At 46.4% G+C, this 17216-nt stretch overlaps 1 protein-coding gene across 3 annotated transcripts in view; it reads left to right on the forward strand.

Annotated features, from left to right (window-relative positions):
* Nucleotides 1–17216, forward strand: part of ITPR3 (inositol 1,4,5-trisphosphate receptor type 3) — a 105993-nt gene that overhangs the window by 67722 nt on the left and 21055 nt on the right. For 2 of the 3 annotated variants that reach the window (XM_033152605.1, XM_033152607.1), the window contains exons 21-39: nucleotides 1199–1346; nucleotides 2079–2275; nucleotides 2455–2584; nucleotides 3368–3425; nucleotides 3657–3822; nucleotides 4235–4441; nucleotides 4943–5011; nucleotides 5285–5410; nucleotides 5734–5856; nucleotides 6449–6649; nucleotides 8104–8355; nucleotides 9450–9575; nucleotides 10868–10993; nucleotides 12166–12286; nucleotides 12627–12811; nucleotides 13218–13366; nucleotides 14154–14262; nucleotides 15087–15177; nucleotides 15891–16060. In XM_033152605.1, coding sequence (XP_033008496.1) covers nucleotides 1199–1346; nucleotides 2079–2275; nucleotides 2455–2584; nucleotides 3368–3425; nucleotides 3657–3822; nucleotides 4235–4441; nucleotides 4943–5011; nucleotides 5285–5410; nucleotides 5734–5856; nucleotides 6449–6649; nucleotides 8104–8355; nucleotides 9450–9575; nucleotides 10868–10993; nucleotides 12166–12286; nucleotides 12627–12811; nucleotides 13218–13366; nucleotides 14154–14262; nucleotides 15087–15177; nucleotides 15891–16060 — 2754 coding nt within the window. The remainder of the gene's footprint in view (nucleotides 1–1198; nucleotides 1347–2078; nucleotides 2276–2454; nucleotides 2585–3367; nucleotides 3426–3656; nucleotides 3823–4234; nucleotides 4442–4942; nucleotides 5012–5284; nucleotides 5411–5733; nucleotides 5857–6448; nucleotides 6650–8103; nucleotides 8356–9449; nucleotides 9576–10867; nucleotides 10994–12165; nucleotides 12287–12626; nucleotides 12812–13217; nucleotides 13367–14153; nucleotides 14263–15086; nucleotides 15178–15890; nucleotides 16061–17216) is intronic. The other variant, XM_033152606.1, reaches the window with a different exon arrangement.

Here is a 17216-nt window from a genome sequence, read left to right on the forward strand (position 1 = left end):
TTATATTTTTTGGCTTTGGGAGTTGCCTTTGTTTCCCATCATAAAATGGCAGGCTGAAAAATTGGGTTCTTTCCTGTATTCTAGACAAGCGTTTTTGGGTTCCTTTTGAGTCTATATTATTATTACTATTTAATATCTCACATAACACTGAAATAATATAACTGTGTGACTGTCTCATTCCCACAGCCCTCATGAACTGGGCATGTGAGTTTTTAGGTACACAATCAGTTCTGGTACAATTTGTCAATAACAATGTGTATCCCTTCTGTGGGATTCGGTGTATTTCCATTCACACAGTGTTTGTTACGTGTCAAACTGAAATATGGAAATCAGTGTCTTTTAAAAGCTGTAAAACACCATTAGCCAAGCCCCATTTTCCAAATTCCTATCCCCACCCCGCCATACATACCACTTCCTCTAGCACTGGGTTCAAGGCTTTTTCATGGCTTGAGCCATAATATAAAGGGGGGGAAATCATGTGACATGGTCAGATCTTTCAAAATTTTGCTAAAAACAGCCTCCATGGCACCAGTAGTAGTTAAAACAAAACTTTCTCTCATGTCATTTACCCAGTATGAAGTTACAGTGGTACCTCAGGTTACAAACACTTTGGGTTACAAACTCCGCTAACTCGGAAGTAGTACCTCGGGTTGAGAACTTTGCCCCAGGATGAGAATGGAAATTGCACAGCAGCAGGGTGGCAGTGGGAGGCCCCATTAGCGAAAGTGCGCCTCAGGTTAAGAACAGTTTCAGGTTAAGAACAGACCTCCGGAACGAATTAAGTTTGTAACCCGAGGTACCACTGTATTGCCCTTATATGAAGTTGTTATTAATCAGAGGGGGGAATATACAGGCACAATTAATACACAGTTAATAGCAGCTTCAAAAACATATAATCCACCTTCCCCAATGCTGTAAGCTCAATTCAAATTTGGGCTCCGGTGGCTGTTTTTAACAAAAGTAAAAGGCATAAGCTCTTTCATGCCACATGTAATTTGGCCCCAACACCGAGGAAGAACTAGTTCTCACTGCTGCCACTATCAGGTCAGATTAGGAAGGTAAGTTGCCACTGGATGGCTTTTGACACCACCAGCTCTTATTAACCTCATTGGTAGTTTGGGGCATTTTTCAAGGGCGTTTTGAAGTTTAGGGCGATTTCATCTTCACTTGTTTGATAAAACCTCTCTCTCTTTTCCAGGTTGTCAGTCTTGCCCACAATCTCATCTACTTTGGCTTCTACAGCTTTAGTGAGCTGCTGCGCTTGACACGAACTCTTCTTGGCATCATAGACTGTGTCCAGAACCCTCATCTGATGATGCAGGCCATGTACAATGATGATATGACTGGTATGTCTAGTGAGTCTTCGTCTTGTCGAGCCAAGGGCGAATGCCATCATTTAAATTAATAATAACATCTATTTTTAAATGCTGCAGTCTAATAAAACACTGCAAGGGTGTGGTGTTAGATAGGGGTTGTTTGTCTTAGGTAGGACAGACGTATGGCTCTCAGATGTGGCTAAACTTCAACTCCCATCACCCCTGATGGAGGGAGTTGGCAGTCCTACAACATCTGAAGGGCCACAGATTCCCCATCTCTGTTTTACGAATTACGGAAGAAGCATAATTCATTCCATGAACCTTGATAGGCCAGAAATGGTTAAAGTAACACCCCACAATTCACCTTACACATTTCTTTTTATTTGGTTTGTACATCACATTGATTCACTTAATGGATATGACCATGACTTGCTCTTCATGGCCGGGGGCGTAATTTGGCAAGGATCATATAATGACCTGCACAGAATATTCATACACTGGACGACAATTCAGAAGAAATAAAGATGTCGACAGAATAATGAGGAGAAATAACTTGAAATTAGCACAGAAATAAAAATGTGCTCTGCTTACCCGCCAAGGACTCAGACCGGATATTTTTCAGTTTCATAGTACTTTCCTTTGGTTTGAGTGTGGAGCGGCGTTTTCTGCTGATCTCCAGCAAAAGCTTAGCAAATAGCCATTGCAAGTTGTCTGTGTAAGTAGGATCAGCTTTGACCATGATTTTTGTGGTTGCTCTTCCAGGGAAAAATGTCCGGAGGTCCATCCATGGTGTTGGCCAGATGATGTCGACTATGGTGCTGAGCAGGAAGCAGTCCATCTTTGGGCCCTCGAATATGAATGCTGTGGTAGTTCCTGAACCTGCTGATAGGGGAAGGAGCATAGAAAATGAAAACATTGTGGTGATGGAAACGAAGCTGAAAATTCTAGAGATTTTGCAGGTTAGGGCAAGCCTGAAGTTCCTGAGACCTTGTGACCATGTGACACCAATAGTTGCTCATGATGGACCTTTTCTTGAGAGTGACTTGGGTCTTAACAAGGGGAAGTGATGGTGAAAGGTTGGAAAGGTGTGCAAATTGGATTGATTGATTATCTCTCTGTACTCTCTGTTCTTCCTCAGTTCATTCTGAATGTACGTCTGGATTACAGGATCTCCTATTTGCTCTCTGTCTTCAAGAAAGAATTTGTAGAGGTCTATCCCATGCAGGACAGTGGAGCTGATGGAACAGCTCCAGCCTTTGACTCCACAAGTAATCTCCTACTCCTCCCTTGTATTTTCTCCTTTCTAACTTCGTATTGCCTTAATAGACAATACAAAAACAGATAGGTGTTAGACTTTTACCTGCAGATCAATGAAGCCCTTAACACTGTAGATGGTGTTGGATTACAACACCCATCATACATTACCATGCTGACTGTGATTGATAAGAATCCAGCAACACCTGGAGAGCTACAGATTCCCCATCTGCATTCTAAACAGGAAAGCAATGGTGGGGAACTATTATTATTAGCCATTTAGGGTGAATCATGCCCATCTTTCCCATGCCTGGGTGCACTCCTGATTTTCCATTTGCAACCCTAGCTTGCATTTGGTGCTTTTTGAATTCAAGCCACAGCTGCAAATATCTTCCTTTGCATGGCAACAGAAAGGGGCATCAGATTTTAAAAGTCTCAGATGGAAGCTGCAGCTGTGAAGGAGGAATCCCTATTCTTCCTTTGCAGCTTGAGGTTTTCTGCACCTGATGAGGAAATGCATGACTTCACAGGATGCATCTGATGTCATATGAAATGAGATGATTGAAAGGTGGGCTACCTGCCTGTCAAAGTGCTCCATGGAGTGTTGGCCACTTTTGGATCCTGCCAAAGTGGCTCCCCACCTTTGAGACAGAGACGGATGAACGGTCAGATATGTGGAGCTGTTCAGATGATTAGTTTTCCTTCCTTTCTTATTTACATTCCCCATTACCATCTCTGAGTTGTCTCCTAATGGTGCACAGCATTGCTCACTTCCTATGCATTTCCTTTTCCTGCAGCTGCAGCAATGAACCTGGACCGGATAGGCGAGCAGGCTGAAGCCATGTTTGGGGTTGGGTAAGTTCTTCTCACTTCCAGCTCTTCTATTAGTGCTCCCAGTTCCCTTTTTCAAAGAGCATCTCTTTGTTTGCAGCCAAAAGTGTAGGCATAGGAGATAATTAATCACTAGGAGTTACCATAAAAATATTTTTTAGATAATGCAACACATCAGGATTATTGCATGCAAATCATTATTGAAATTCCAAAACCAGTATTGGATATGATGTCCTTTTTTCAACTTGGTGGCAGGAAAACAAGCAGCATGTTAGAAGTCGATGATGAAGGAGGCCGGATGTTCCTTCGGGTGCTGATCCATTTGACCATGCACGACTACCCCCCACTTGTCTCAGGTTCCCTTCAGCTCCTCTTCAAGCATTTCAGCCAGAGGCAGGAGGTTCTGCACACCTTTAAGCAGGTAACTCTCTGTGCCATGTGACTTCTGCCAGCCAGCAAGTCCTCTACATCTGCTTCCTTTCAGTGTTGTCTTACAATTCTTCCTCGATGGAACTGGCCACTTGGCTGGCGTGTTGTTCTTATCTATGCCTCCCCTGTTGCTTCACTTTGTTTGGACCTAGCTGTGAAGGGAACAAGCATTGCCTTGGTACTGTGTGCACCAGGTGGCACTTGATCCACTAAGATTCCCATCCGTGTGAGATCAGTGTGGGGCCAGTGTGTGCCTCCACACATTCTTCGTTATGCACAAACGTCATTATTAGAGGCATCGCAGCCATCTGAGAACAAACTTGAACAAACTGAGAGAGATACATGTCTCACATGCTATCTTTTAACAGAGCTAGGCCGTCGTCCTGGTTCTTTTTTTTTGACAGCCAGCAGCATCAGCAGATGTTCTTCACGGTATCTCAATGCAGGTTCAGCTGTTGATCTCGGCTCAGGATGTTGAGAACTACAAAGTGATCAAGTCAGAGCTGGATAAACTACGCATGATGGTGGAGAAGTCTGAGCTCTGGGTGGAAAAGAAGGGCAGCTCCAAGGGAGAAGACGGACAAGAAGGAGAAAAAAAGGAGAAGAAAGAGGTAGAGCTGGAGCGGCTCTGGGGCAGGCAGGGAGCACCTCTGCATTGCTGGTTCAAAGTCTGGGTGTGCTTTGAATGATGAATGAATGAGAATCAAAAGCCTGGGTTGAGAACATTCCACACATTATTTCAGCAGTAACGTTTGCTTTGCCACTGAGCGATCCCTCGACAGGGAGCTTTTGCTAATCCTGGATCTCTTGTGAGTATCTATGATGTGGATGGGAAAAGGAGAACACTTGATTAGGAATGTGTGTGTGTGTGTGTGTGTGTGTGTGTGTGTAACGACGACACAAGGTAGTCACTTTGAATCAGGTTTGGCTTCGCTTATTACACTATAGCGATAATATGTACCTAAAAGATTAGTTTGTGTACAATATAAGCTAGCCTGGTTTTTGACTGCCGTGAAGGGAGAGTAGGCTTCGCAGAAAACACGAGGATGGACTTCTTCTTCATTAGCTGTTGCAAGGATGCCTGAATAGTTTTATTTCCTTTCCCTCCCCAGCGTACCACAGATGAGGAGCCTGGGACCCCTGGAGAAAAAAGCAGTGAGAACTACCAGCTGGTTAAAGGGGTAAGCATTTGCACCTGACATTCCTTCTTGGGAAGTTGAGGGAAAGAGGGGAGAACCTTGCCCTGAGCTTCTTGGAGGAAGGTTGTGATGGCAATTAATCCATACAGACATATGCCTTGGGCTAAGCTGCATCCCTCGATTCTGCAGTGGCTTGTGAAGGCACCTCTCATTTTGCTTCTCTAGAATTAGGGGTTAGTTGCTTTCTACCACTAATTCATCTCCTGTTTGGTGGTGGTTTATGATAATGTTTTGTTTCAACTTGCTTTCCTTCAGATTCTGGAGCGGCTCAATAAAATGTGTGGGGTCGGTGAGCAGATGCGAAAGAAGCAACAGCGCTTGCTGAAGAATATGGATGCCCACAAAGTGATGCTGGACCTCCTGCAGATCCCCTATGAGAAGGTGAGGAGGAGGAGATGAATGAGTGGCAGTCGTGATTAGGAGAGCAGAACATGCTGGGCTGCTGGAGTTCTCATGGGGATAATGCTGTTCTAAATCTGTGGGGTTGTCAGCAGCGGCATTGCGGGGGGCAGCAGTGCTGCCCACTTGGCAGTGGTGCATTCACGGGGGTAGAGTGGGGTGTGGTGAGGAGGTGAGAAGGGGGGAGCTCCAGGCTGGTGGTGTTGGTGTCCCACACAGGTGTCCCCTGATCTTGATGCCACCTCACCCCACTTTGTCATGGTCTACTCAAATTAAGGGACCTACGTTTTATTCTCCGTGAACAGGGCGACACCAAGATGTTGGAGATCCTGAAGTTAACACACCAGTTCCTGCAGAAGTTTTGTGCTGGCAACCAAGAAAACCAGGCCCTCCTCCATAAGCAGCTCAGCTTGTTCCTCACCACTGGGGTAAGAAAAGAAGGAGCAAGTGAAATAAAAGGGTGGGGACCTAAGAAATGTTGTGTTGAGGCAGCATGCAAGATATAAATTTTCGTAGACCTCCTGTTTCTGTTCAGATTCACCCAATACAGACTTTACAACAGAGGCTTGTAGTTTCACTGCCCCACTTGGGTTGTGAGGCCACATCTCCCTGGAGCCCAAACTATCCAGTCTAATCTCACAGGGTTGCTGTGAGGATACAGTTGAAAAGCCCTGTCTAGGCCTTTCCTAAAAGCTTTGGGTGAAAAATGGGATATTGTTTATTTTATGCTATTTCTTTACTCCAAGGAGCTCAAGGTGGGTTACATGGTTCTCTACCCATCCCCTGTTTTTAACCCTTTGTGGTAAGTTAGCCTGAGGCTGCCACTGTCCTAACGTCCCTCAGAAGGCTTAATGGGGATATGAGCCTCGGTCTTCCCAATCGTAATCTGACACTGAGCAGACAGAAGAAAGAAATAGACTGGAAGATGTTCCAAGTAGCCAACGATCGAGGCCAGATATAGGTATGAGCGACACCTGCTGTGCCTCCTGAGGCCTCACCTTTCCTTCTTCTTTGCGCCAGCTTCTGGAAGCAGAGACAATGCAGCACATCTTCCTGAACAACTATCAGCTGTGTTCTGAGATCAATGAGACGGTGCTGCAGCACTTCATCCACTGCCTGGCCACCCACGGGCGCCACGTGCAGTACCTGGACTTCCTGCACACCATCATCAAGGCTGAGGGCAAGTACATCAAGAAGTGCCAGGACATGATCATGACTGAGGTGAGGCTCCATCTCTCTCTCTCTCTCTCTCTCTCTCTCTCTCTCTCTCTCTCTCTCCCCCCCCCCTCTCAAGGAGCTGATGGGAAGTCCTCGTCTAGCAGTAAGGAAATTGGGGTTTAAAGCTGGTAGGGTAAACCAGGCAGCCTCAAGTGTTGGCTTCCTTCAGTCTCTAGCTGAATTGCTTCCTTCAGTCTCTAGCTGAATCACCTGCCTGCAGTTCTCCCGTAATTTGAGGGGGAAAGTGTCAAGCTGCATGGTTCTGGCTGGGTTAATGGAATGCCAGGCCTGTGGCACATGTAGTTACAATCTCATAGAAGGAAAAAAACCTGACTTGGCTTGGGGAGAAGGGAATAAGCGCCATTTTGTGGTAGGAAGGTAATAACAACAACATCTGCGTCTGTAACAATGCACAGGCCTGAATAGCTGCTGTCTGACTATAATGGCTTTTTTTAAAAAAAGGAAGGAAGGTGCTGTGGCGACCAGCATCAATGCCAGCATCGGCCTTGGTGGGTTGCATGCTTGCTTGTGCCCAGGATCTTGAGCTCCACCTCTAGCTATAGTGCTTCCCCTACCTCTCAGGCACCTCTCAGACCCAAGTATATGGCTTGATCCCTATTGAGTCTATGAGCTTTCCAGCTTGGGCTTCATTCTTCAGACTGGTTGTGAAATCATACAAGAAAAAAACAGAACACTTAGTGTATAAGCAATGGGGAAGTGGGACTTTCCCATCCAGGAGATGCCGTCACAGTGACTGCTGTGCTGTAAAAATGCCATCCTCTCACTGTATCTCAGGTCCTTAGAATTATATTCTCCTTTGGATGAGGCATTCCTCTTTAGCTCTACCACAGCCTGTATACAGCTGGTCAGGGGTGCAGTAGGGATGGTAAAGGTAAAGGGACCCCTGACCATTAGTTCCAGTTGTGGACGACTCTGGGGTTGCGGCGCTCATCTCACTTTACTGGCCGAGGGAGCCAGCGTACAGCTTCTGGGGTCATGTGGCCAGCATGACTAAGCTGCTTTCTGGCGAACCAGAGCAGCACATGGAAATGCCATTTACCTTCCCGCCGGAAGGTATCTACTTGCACTTTGATGAGCTTTCGAATTGCTAGATTGGCAGGAGCAGGGACCGAGCAACGGGAGCTCACCCTGTCGCGGGGATTCAAACCGCCAACCTTCTGATCAGCAAGCCCTAGGCTCTGTGTTTTAACCCACAGTGCCACCCGCATCAGTGGGGATGGAGAGGGGCTCAAAGGTGACTATTTATTTGCAGAGGTTTCCCAACCTTTTGGAGCAGGGATGGGGAACCTGTGGTCTTCAGACTCCATTGCTCCCAATCATCACGGCCAATGTTCAGGGGCGATGGGAGTTGAAGTCTTGCAACACCTAGCGAACCACAGATTAGCCACTGTTGTTTCTGGGCTGTGTTGCTTAGCCTCCTTGTCCTTTTTCCACAGCTGACCAATGCTGGCGATGACGTGGTGGTGTTTTACAACGATAAGGCCTCCCTTGCCAACATGTTGGATATGATGACAGCAGCCCGGGACGGAGTAGAGGAGAACAGCCCCCTCATGTACCACATCTCTCTGGTGGATCTTCTGGCAGCTTGTGCTGAAGGCAAAAACGTTTACACAGAAATCAAGTGTACCTCTCTCCTTCCATTGGAGGACGTGGTGCGAGTGGTTACTCACGAAGACTGCATCACGGAGGTGAGGGTTGGATCTGGGCAGCCGCTTGAGGTGCAGGCACTGAAAGGCTGTGGCTTTGTGGTTGTTGCTGTATTCCAGGTTGCTGCCCTTTTAGGGAGAGTCAAGATTCTAAACGAAGGAAAATCTGCTTTTCAAATGCATGTGAGATGGTTATTCCCCAGTGTGATGTGGTGGATAGTGTCAGACATGAACCATCCACTGCTCAGCCACGATGCCCACTGGAAGACCTTATAGCCAGTCACTGTAAGAATAAGCAGCATCCTTCTGGATCAGGCCAGGGGTCCATTAAACCAGTGCCTTGCTTCCTACTGGCTAGTCATTTGCCTCTGGGGAGCCAGCAAGCAGAGCATGAAGGCAATATTTGTCTCTTGCTATTGGTCTACAGTTGGACGCGGGTGGTGCTGTGGTCTAAACCACAGAGCCTAGGGCTTGCCGACAGGAAGGTCAGCAGTTCGAATCCCCGTGATGGGGTGAGCTCCTGTTGCTCGGCCCCAGCTCCTGCCAACCTAGCAGTTCGAAAGCACGTCAAGTGCAAGTAGGTAAATAGGTACCGCTCCGGCGGGAAGGTAAATGGCATTTCCGTGCACTGCTCTGGTTCGGCAGAAAGCGGCTTAGTCATGCTGGCCACATGACCCGGAAGCTGTACGCCGGCTCCCTCGGCCAGTAAAGCGAGATGAGCGCCGCAACCCCAGAGTCGTCTGCGACTGGACCTAGTGGTCAGGGGTCCCTTTACCTTTATTGGTCTCCAGGAACTGCTACGCAGTGGCATAATTCCTCTGATTATGGAAGCTTCATTTGGCCACCAGGAAGTCTAATCTTCATCACGGAGTTGTAAGAATGCATCTTGGGCACCCTTTGCTCTTTGCAGCAGAGTGTTTAGATGCTGAAGTAGCCCCCTCCCTTGGCACAAATCCCCCTTTCCCATTTTCTTGTACAGATGTGGATGGGGGTTCAGGGAAGCATTTGGGGGGGTACCAATATAAACAAAGATTCTCCTATGAAGTCCGAATGGATAAGTGTGGTGGTTTCTTGCCTTGCCTCTTCTCATTCCACACCAGACAGGGGCTTCTGACCCATCCCTTCTTATCTTTCAGGTGAAGATTGCTTACGTCAACTTTGTCAACCATTGCTACGTGGACACAGAGGTGGAGATGAAGGAGATCTACACTAGCAACCACATCTGGACGCTGTTTGAGAACTTCACTCTTGACATGGCCAGGGTAAGTGTTGGTACCTAAATAGCATTGCTGGGGTAATGAGAGGAGGGAGAGAGGTTCCCACTGCCCTTTGTGATGGGACTCCAGGAAAAGGAAGTCCCTTTGCTCATAACATAAGCCTGATGCTTCGCTGATGGCAGTTATATGAACAGCTAGTTAGCTGAAGAATTGGCGGAAGGAGGAAGTGTCACACAACACCTCATCCATCTGCAGAATTCATTGCTGAAGAAGGTGCTTTGTTGGCCATTAGCAAAAATAGCTATTTTATTAAAACAAAACAAAGAAGAAGAAGATGGGATTTAGTGACCACATGTGACGGATGGGTCTATTAGTGGCGCTTAGCCATAATGAAAAGGCAGGGTGGCATTAATGTAGGAAGGAGCAGAAAGAACCTCAGAGGGGCACTAAATATAATTTATGGAGCCCAATGTGTTTTTGATTACAGTTTTCATTTGGGGCGCTGTAAAACAAAACAGCGCTCTGTATTTTCTATGTGCTCAGCTGCAAACTGATTAGCTGTAATAGCCAGCATGACTTCAGAGTTTGAAGACAGTAAACCTCTGGCTACCAAATGCCGGAGGCTGTCAGGAGGGAATAGATATCCCTGATATGCCCTGCTTGTGAACTTCCCTTTGGCATGTGGCCAGCTGGAAGGTAGAATGCTGAGCTAGATGGTCTTGGCTCTTCGTCACTGTTCAGTGTGCTGGAGCTGGTATGCCGTCCTCCGAGCAGGACGCTGTTTTATTGTCCTTGTGTTTCGCGTGACGAGAAATTGCTTCCTCAAATTATACTGTGCCATTATGACTGTAGGCAATGCACATTTGTTCCTGCTTGGCAGTATGCCCCAAGGCTAGGAACTCCCATGCCAGGGCCTACTATTACAGAATACTGGTAATTCATGGTAGAGGCAAACTCTGCACAGTTCCCTGACTTGGGGGTTAGGGAAGGAGATGCCAGTCTTCTGTCTCACAGATGCCACCTGGACTCATCTAACTCTGGAAATATTATCTCCATGCTCTGTTTTCTGGTCCCATGAGCTATGATCCACTGCCTCAACAGTTCTGGTGGAATGGTGGCACTAAAAGCATGAGCTGAGGAGTCTCAAACTGAGAACTTGTCTCAGCCACAAAATCGTTAGGTGACCTGAAGGAGGCCACTCGGCCACAGCCTCTTATCTGCAATGGGAGGATAATAATATTGACCTACCTTATAGGGTTGTAGTTAGGATTGCTAAGATAATGTTGAAGGAGTGCTTTGAAAGGTGAAGTACTGTTTTTTCATCTCCATCTCCACAGGTGTGCAAGAAGCGTGAGAAGCGTCTGTCGGATACCTCTTTGGAGAAGTATGTACTCACTGTGGTGCTGGACACAATCCATGCTTTCTTCAGCTCTCCTTTCTCTGAGAACAGCACCTCACTACAGGTACAAATGGGTAGCTTCACGTTCTCAAATCCGTTCCAGTGTAGGACCATAATTGTGAACTGGGAAGGATGTCACTGGTCCCAGTACTTCTAAGGAACAAGATTTGCAGAATAATTCTGTTTCTACATATGCCAGTTGTAGCATGCCTTTCCCTTCTCTTCTGAGGGACAGATACATTCATAAGGTGAATGCTACTTGGCTTGGTCTATACCTTGTCGGCTAAAAAGGTATTTGAGAAGCTCTGTGTGACCCGCTGAAGCAGAAGTAGAATATTCTCCATAGCTAAAAATTAGGATTCAGTTTGCACACTTTATATTATCATTCTTTCTTTCACTCCCACTTGAATCAGGATAGCAATCAGCAATTGAGTGGATCCTCAATTCAAGTTTAGAATCGAAAAACAAAACCACTGTAAGAGGTTGATTTGATAAGCTGCTGTTCTAAGGGTAAATAGATGTGTCAGTGGGAGATCCATGATTGGGTACCTTGCTTTGTTTTTTAAATGCAAATACAGCTGGTGGGAGGGGAGCAAAATCAGTTCAGGTCTGTGGAGGGTCGGTAGTGGCGCCCGCCCTATGGAACGCCCTCCCATCAGATGTCAAGGAAATAAACAACTATCTGACTTTTAGAATACATTTGAAGGCAGCCCTGTTTAGGGAATGTTTGATGTTTTATCGTGTTTTTAATATTCTGTTGGGAGCCGCCTAGAGTAGCTGGGGAAACCCAACCAGATGGGCAGGGTATTAATAATAGTAATAATAATAATAATAATAATAATAATAATAATAATAATAATAATAATAATAATTTTGCCTGCACCTTTTGCCTGCACCTTTTCCCTATTCCAATTTGTCCCCCCCACCTGCTGCTGCTAGCTTCATGGGAAAAATACACTTTTTATGTTTCCCTCTGTGAGTTAAACTGCTACTTTGCAATTTTGATTTGGGAAAATGGTATGGGGGGAAGGGTTAATCTTTCCCCAGTACCACAGCCCTGATCCTGTTCAGGCCTCTCCAGCTGCTGTTATATTCTTTTAAAAACTCAAGGATCTGTGGATCACCTGTAGTCTAATCTCATGGTTCCCTCCTCTCATTGTATCCAAACAGAAGCTGATACAGTAGTGTAAGCAATGTGCTGAAACATACCCCTTAAATGCCTCACCTCTCTTGCAGACCCACCAGACTATTGTGGTGCAGCTCCTCCAGTCAACCACGAGGCTCTTGGAGTGTCCTTGGCTGCAGCAGCAACACAAGGGCTCAGTGGAAGCTTGCATCCGCACGCTGGCTATGGTTGGTAAGGAACTGTCTTGGGCTGAGTGAGTCAGGGGGACTGTCTGGGATTTGTCCCCTGAGGTCAACATGAGGAAAAGCCATCAGACCTACATCCTTCAGTGATCTGATTTAGATGGACTACAGATCTTCTCTCCTTGCAGTTATTTAGGCACTTGAGATTTTGCAAGGCTGAAATTCCTACCAGAGGCGGCCAACTGTGGTCTCCAACATGGGGTCTACTAGTTCTTCACAGAAGGCTTGGCATGGGTGATCTGCCAGAACCAGGGCTGTGGGATATCACCCAGGATCCCTGGGTGTACCTTGGAGCACCTTCTTTGTTTGTAAGCCTTCTCTCCTTTCAGCCAAGAGCCGCTCCATTGCGTTACCCATGGACCTTGATGCCCACGTCAGCTCCCTGCTGAACAGCGCCTCTATCAGCAATGCTCAGAGGAATGCCTCCAGCTACAAGACAGCCTCACGCACTTTCCCTCGGGTCTCGGCAACAACCAACCAGTGGGACTATAAAAACATCATTGAGAAGCTGCAGGTAGGGACTGAGAAGAGGTCTTGTTTGGAAGGTATCTATCCAGGGTGTGCTTCTCTCCAAGGAAGGGCTTAGGGTGCTCTACTGTCAGAAATAAAAATCTGAACGCCACTCTGAGGAAACTCCCAATTCTGTGTGCCCAGAAGTTGACAGCCTTTCTGAAGCCTGGTTTCCCTCATGGCAGCTCTGACCTTTTGTATACTTGATATCCTACCCTCTGGCTCTGCCCACACATTTTCAGGTTTATCTTTGCAGGCTTCAGAACTAGAAACTTGCATCTTCCTTTTTCTACGAAAGCCAAAATATTCAGGATCCTGAATTCTGCACTCAGTAACAAATGTCACGCTGCTGCAGCATAATCTCATCTCGCTGCATCTAGCTTTGCCCTGATGACACTATGCTTTTCCAGGACATCATCAATTCCTTGGAGGAGCGCTTGCAGCCCCTGGTAGAAGCTGAACTTTCAGTCCTGGTGGACGTCTTGCACCGCCCAGAACTGCTTTTCATGGAAGGCACGGAAGCCTACCAGCGTTGCGAAAGTGGCGGTTTCCTTTGCAAGTAAGTGGGTCTTGGAAGACAGATTCTGGAGAGTGATCTGGGACAGGGGGGTGGTGACATGGAGGTTAGGGTACCACACGAGTGGGGCTTTCACTGGTATGCTCACACTGCCTCAACCTCCCTGCTCCCCTCCATCTTGGTACTACCATCTTGATGCTGCTGCTGAGAGGCCAGGTCTGCAACACTGCCCTGCCCTGCCGGCTCTTCCTGGGAGCGGGTGGCGCTGTGGTCTAAACCACTGAGCCTCTTGGGCTTGCTGATCGGAAGGTGGGTGGTTTGAATCCCCGCGATGGAGTGAGCTCCTGTTGTTCTGCCCCAGCTCCTGCCAACTTAGCAATTCGAAAGCATGCCAGTGCAAGTAGATAAATAGGTACTGCTGCAGCAGGAAGGTAAATGGTGTTTCCATGCACTCTGGTTTCCATCACTGTGTTCCGTTGCCCCAGAAGCAGTTTAATCATGCTGGCCACATGACCCAGAAAGCTGTCTGTGGACAAACGCCGGCTCCCTTGGCCTGAAAGTGAGATGAGCGCCGCAACCCCATAGTCGCCTATGACTGGACTTAACCGTCCAGGGGTCATTTACCTCTTTTACTTTTTACTCCTGGAAGGAGGAGATAAAAAGTGCTGGCATGAAAGAATCAAAGGCTTTGAGACTTGGTTGGCAAGACTGATGTGGCCTGTGGACTTGTCTAGTTAGGAACAGGGTCCTGGATATTTTTGTAACATTCCTTGTGGGTGGGTGTGCATACTGGCAGTGGAAATGAGAGGAATTCTTCTTGTGTTGCTAGATTGGTCCAGCACACCAAAGACCTGATGGAAAGTGAGGAGAAGCTTTGCATTAAGGTGCTGAGGACCCTGCAGCAGATGCTGATGAAGAGGAACAAATACGGAGAGAGGGTGAGTGGCTGAGGAGGTTTGGGCTCACCTATAAGGTACCTCCACAGCAAACTCGCTTTTTCAGTCTGTTTTCCCTGGTAAGCTTTCTGGGTAAAGAACCAGGCCTGCTTTACTGCTTTCTGAGAGGATCCCCCTTCTTGGCATTGCATCTCTTTAACTACACAAAAACTATCTAGTCACTGCCCTTTCACAGAGTTTCACTCATTCACTGAGAGCCCGAATGAAATGCGTCATTAATATTAAAGACTAAGGAGGAGTTCTGCTGGCTCAGACCAAAGGTCTATGTAGTCCAGCCTCTTGTTCCTCGCAGTGGTCAGCTTTCTTCCATACTTACTTACTGGAACCTTGGGATCCTCTTTGGAGGCCCTGCTCCAGGTGCCTCCACTAAATGAAGTAAGGGAGATTCTCAGGGAGAGGGCCTTTTTGGTAGTGGCACCACTGTTACGGATCAGCTTTTCAAATGAGATTTGCCTCATCTTTGTTAACTTTTGAGTGCCAGGTGGATACCTTCCTATTTACCTAAGCCTCCTAAACCAGTTATGTAGTTTGGGCCTCTCAGTTTTTTAATCCATGTTTTTAATCTTGGAGGGTGTTGTTTGTTCTGTTTATTTTAAATATTTGTTTAATTTTGACTTTGTGCTTTTACGCTCTTTCTTTCTTTCTTTCTTTCTTTCCTTCCTTCCTTCCTTCCTTCCTTCCTTCCTTCCTTCCTTCCTTTCTTTTTTTTACTGTAAACCACCCAGAGAACTTTGTGTTATGGTTAGAAATACAAAAGATAATGATGATCATGATGAGCAGTTCCTCCCACTTCTTTCTCCTGCCAGGGCAACACATTGAGGAAAATGCTTTTGTCTAATTATCTGCAAACTAAGAGGTCTGGCTCCAAAGGGGAGATTGTTGACCCTTCTGGAACTGGTAAGCAGTCTGCAGTTCTGGCTTTCATCTTCCTCATTCTTGTGTCATTTTCTCCCCATCCCTTCTCTGGGTGCCTTAAATTCATATTCTGCCACTCAGGTGTGCAGGACACAGCTATAGGATGGGTTTTCCAAATGTTCTTGAAGGTGCACATGTTGGTTGCATCCAGCTTACTGTGAGCCAGACTCCTGGTCCATCTAGCTCAGGGTTTCCTGGTGCAGACTAGCAGTGGCCCTCTCATGGTTTCAGCCCTGCCATGGCTTGGATCTGGTGCTTTCTATGTGCAGGAGATGTGCTTGTATCCCTGAGCCTTGGGCCTTACTTTCCACTCTTCAAAGCTATCACTGTGAACCAGGGGGCTGTTTATTATCCCTGACCAAGCAGAGAGGAAACTGATGGACAGAGGAGCCAAGGTAGCAAATACTATTTGCGAATACAAATTATTCACCATCATCAGCTACTTAAGCTGATATGTAGCCCTTAATACAGTTTAATCGCATCAATGGTTTTTGCATCTTTTTGTGCTTGATTGGGCCAAAGTCACATAAACTGCCCAAGGGTATAATTAAATGGAGCACTGTATTTTTCCATGTCTGAGGGTGACACATTAACTATTGAATTAGCCTTCCTCCCTGTATTAGTTAAGTTATGATTTTTAAGCTGTTCGGCCGCCTCCATCCCCCTCTTTCGCCATATGTTCTTTTTGCCTACAGGCCAAGATCAGGATTGGTCAGTCATTGCTGCCATTCAGTGCCGGCTGGACAGAGAAGGGGCCACCAAGCTAGTGTCTGACCTCATCATGAACACCAAGAATGAGAAGATTTTTCAGGAAAGCATCCGCCTGGCCATACGGCTGTTGGACGGGGGCAACACGGAGATACAGGTTTGTGTCTGCAACGGCTTCCACTTAAGTTCAGATAAACTACCCAAGTGATCACTTTTTGCCTAGTGTAAATTCAGTTTAACTTCTAATGCCATACTGTGACTGTGGGGTACATATCTCAACCGTGGCAGGGACAGAGCTACGAAATTCGACTGTGCCATGGTATGATGTGATCCTGCGGCAACGACTTTGGGTGCCCCAGCAAGCGAGCACAAAACATGTTTGGTGGAATTAACCCTTAAAAAAATATTACACCATTTGGTTGACTATATAATTGGAAGAAGGAATGAGTTGTAAGACACCTAGCCAGATTTCTTTAAAATCGTACCCTTGAGATGCCTAACTCAAATCCACGATCCCATCCGGGGTGCTGGTTGCACCCCGAAAAGTCTGTAAGTAGAGTGCCACTACTGCACGTGCGCGAAGTGCACAAATCGCTTCTGCGCGTGCGCGCACAACAAACCTGGAAGTAAACACTTCTGGGTTTGCTGTGTTCGTAGCCTGAAAGTTACGTAACCAGAGCGATACGTAACTAGAGGTATGACTGTAATATTTTCTTAAACAACTTTTGCTCCCTCTACTGGGCATCTTTAAAATAGCACGTTGCGACAACATTTGACTTTACCATTAACATTCCTTTATTTTGGAAACCTGATCTGGGCATAACTAACTTTGAAATGCACATATCCAACTTTTTTCTAATTTAAGGTTTTCTAAAAGTTTTTAAAAAGCCAAAGGGAGTATAATTTTCCTCCAATATATCATGAATCGTAAATCTTGTAAGATTTTAACTTCCCTACCTCTGGGGGAAATTGTTGATGAAGCATGATGTCATATTATAAATCTGATGGTGCAGACCAAACCATGGGCTTCCTCTACTGGGTATCCTTCCTTCCATTGTGGTCATTACTTTTTTCCTTCTTGATACAATCTGGAAAATGTTAATTGTGTATGAGTCTGGCTTGTGGAAATCTGCAGGATAGGAATTTTGTGTTGTGACCATCAGATCCCAATTGTAATATGAAACCTGAACTGCCTGTCAGAAGACCTTGTGATTGTTAAAGGTAATCCAGATGGCCTTGGAAGAAATGGTCGGTCCTAGCAGGATAGGAGCCTCACTGGATCAGGCCAAAGGCCCATTAATCCAACATCCTGC

Source organism: Lacerta agilis, chromosome 6, assembly GCF_009819535.1.
Source record: "Lacerta agilis isolate rLacAgi1 chromosome 6, rLacAgi1.pri, whole genome shotgun sequence".
NCBI lineage: Eukaryota > Metazoa > Chordata > Lepidosauria > Squamata > Lacertidae > Lacerta > Lacerta agilis.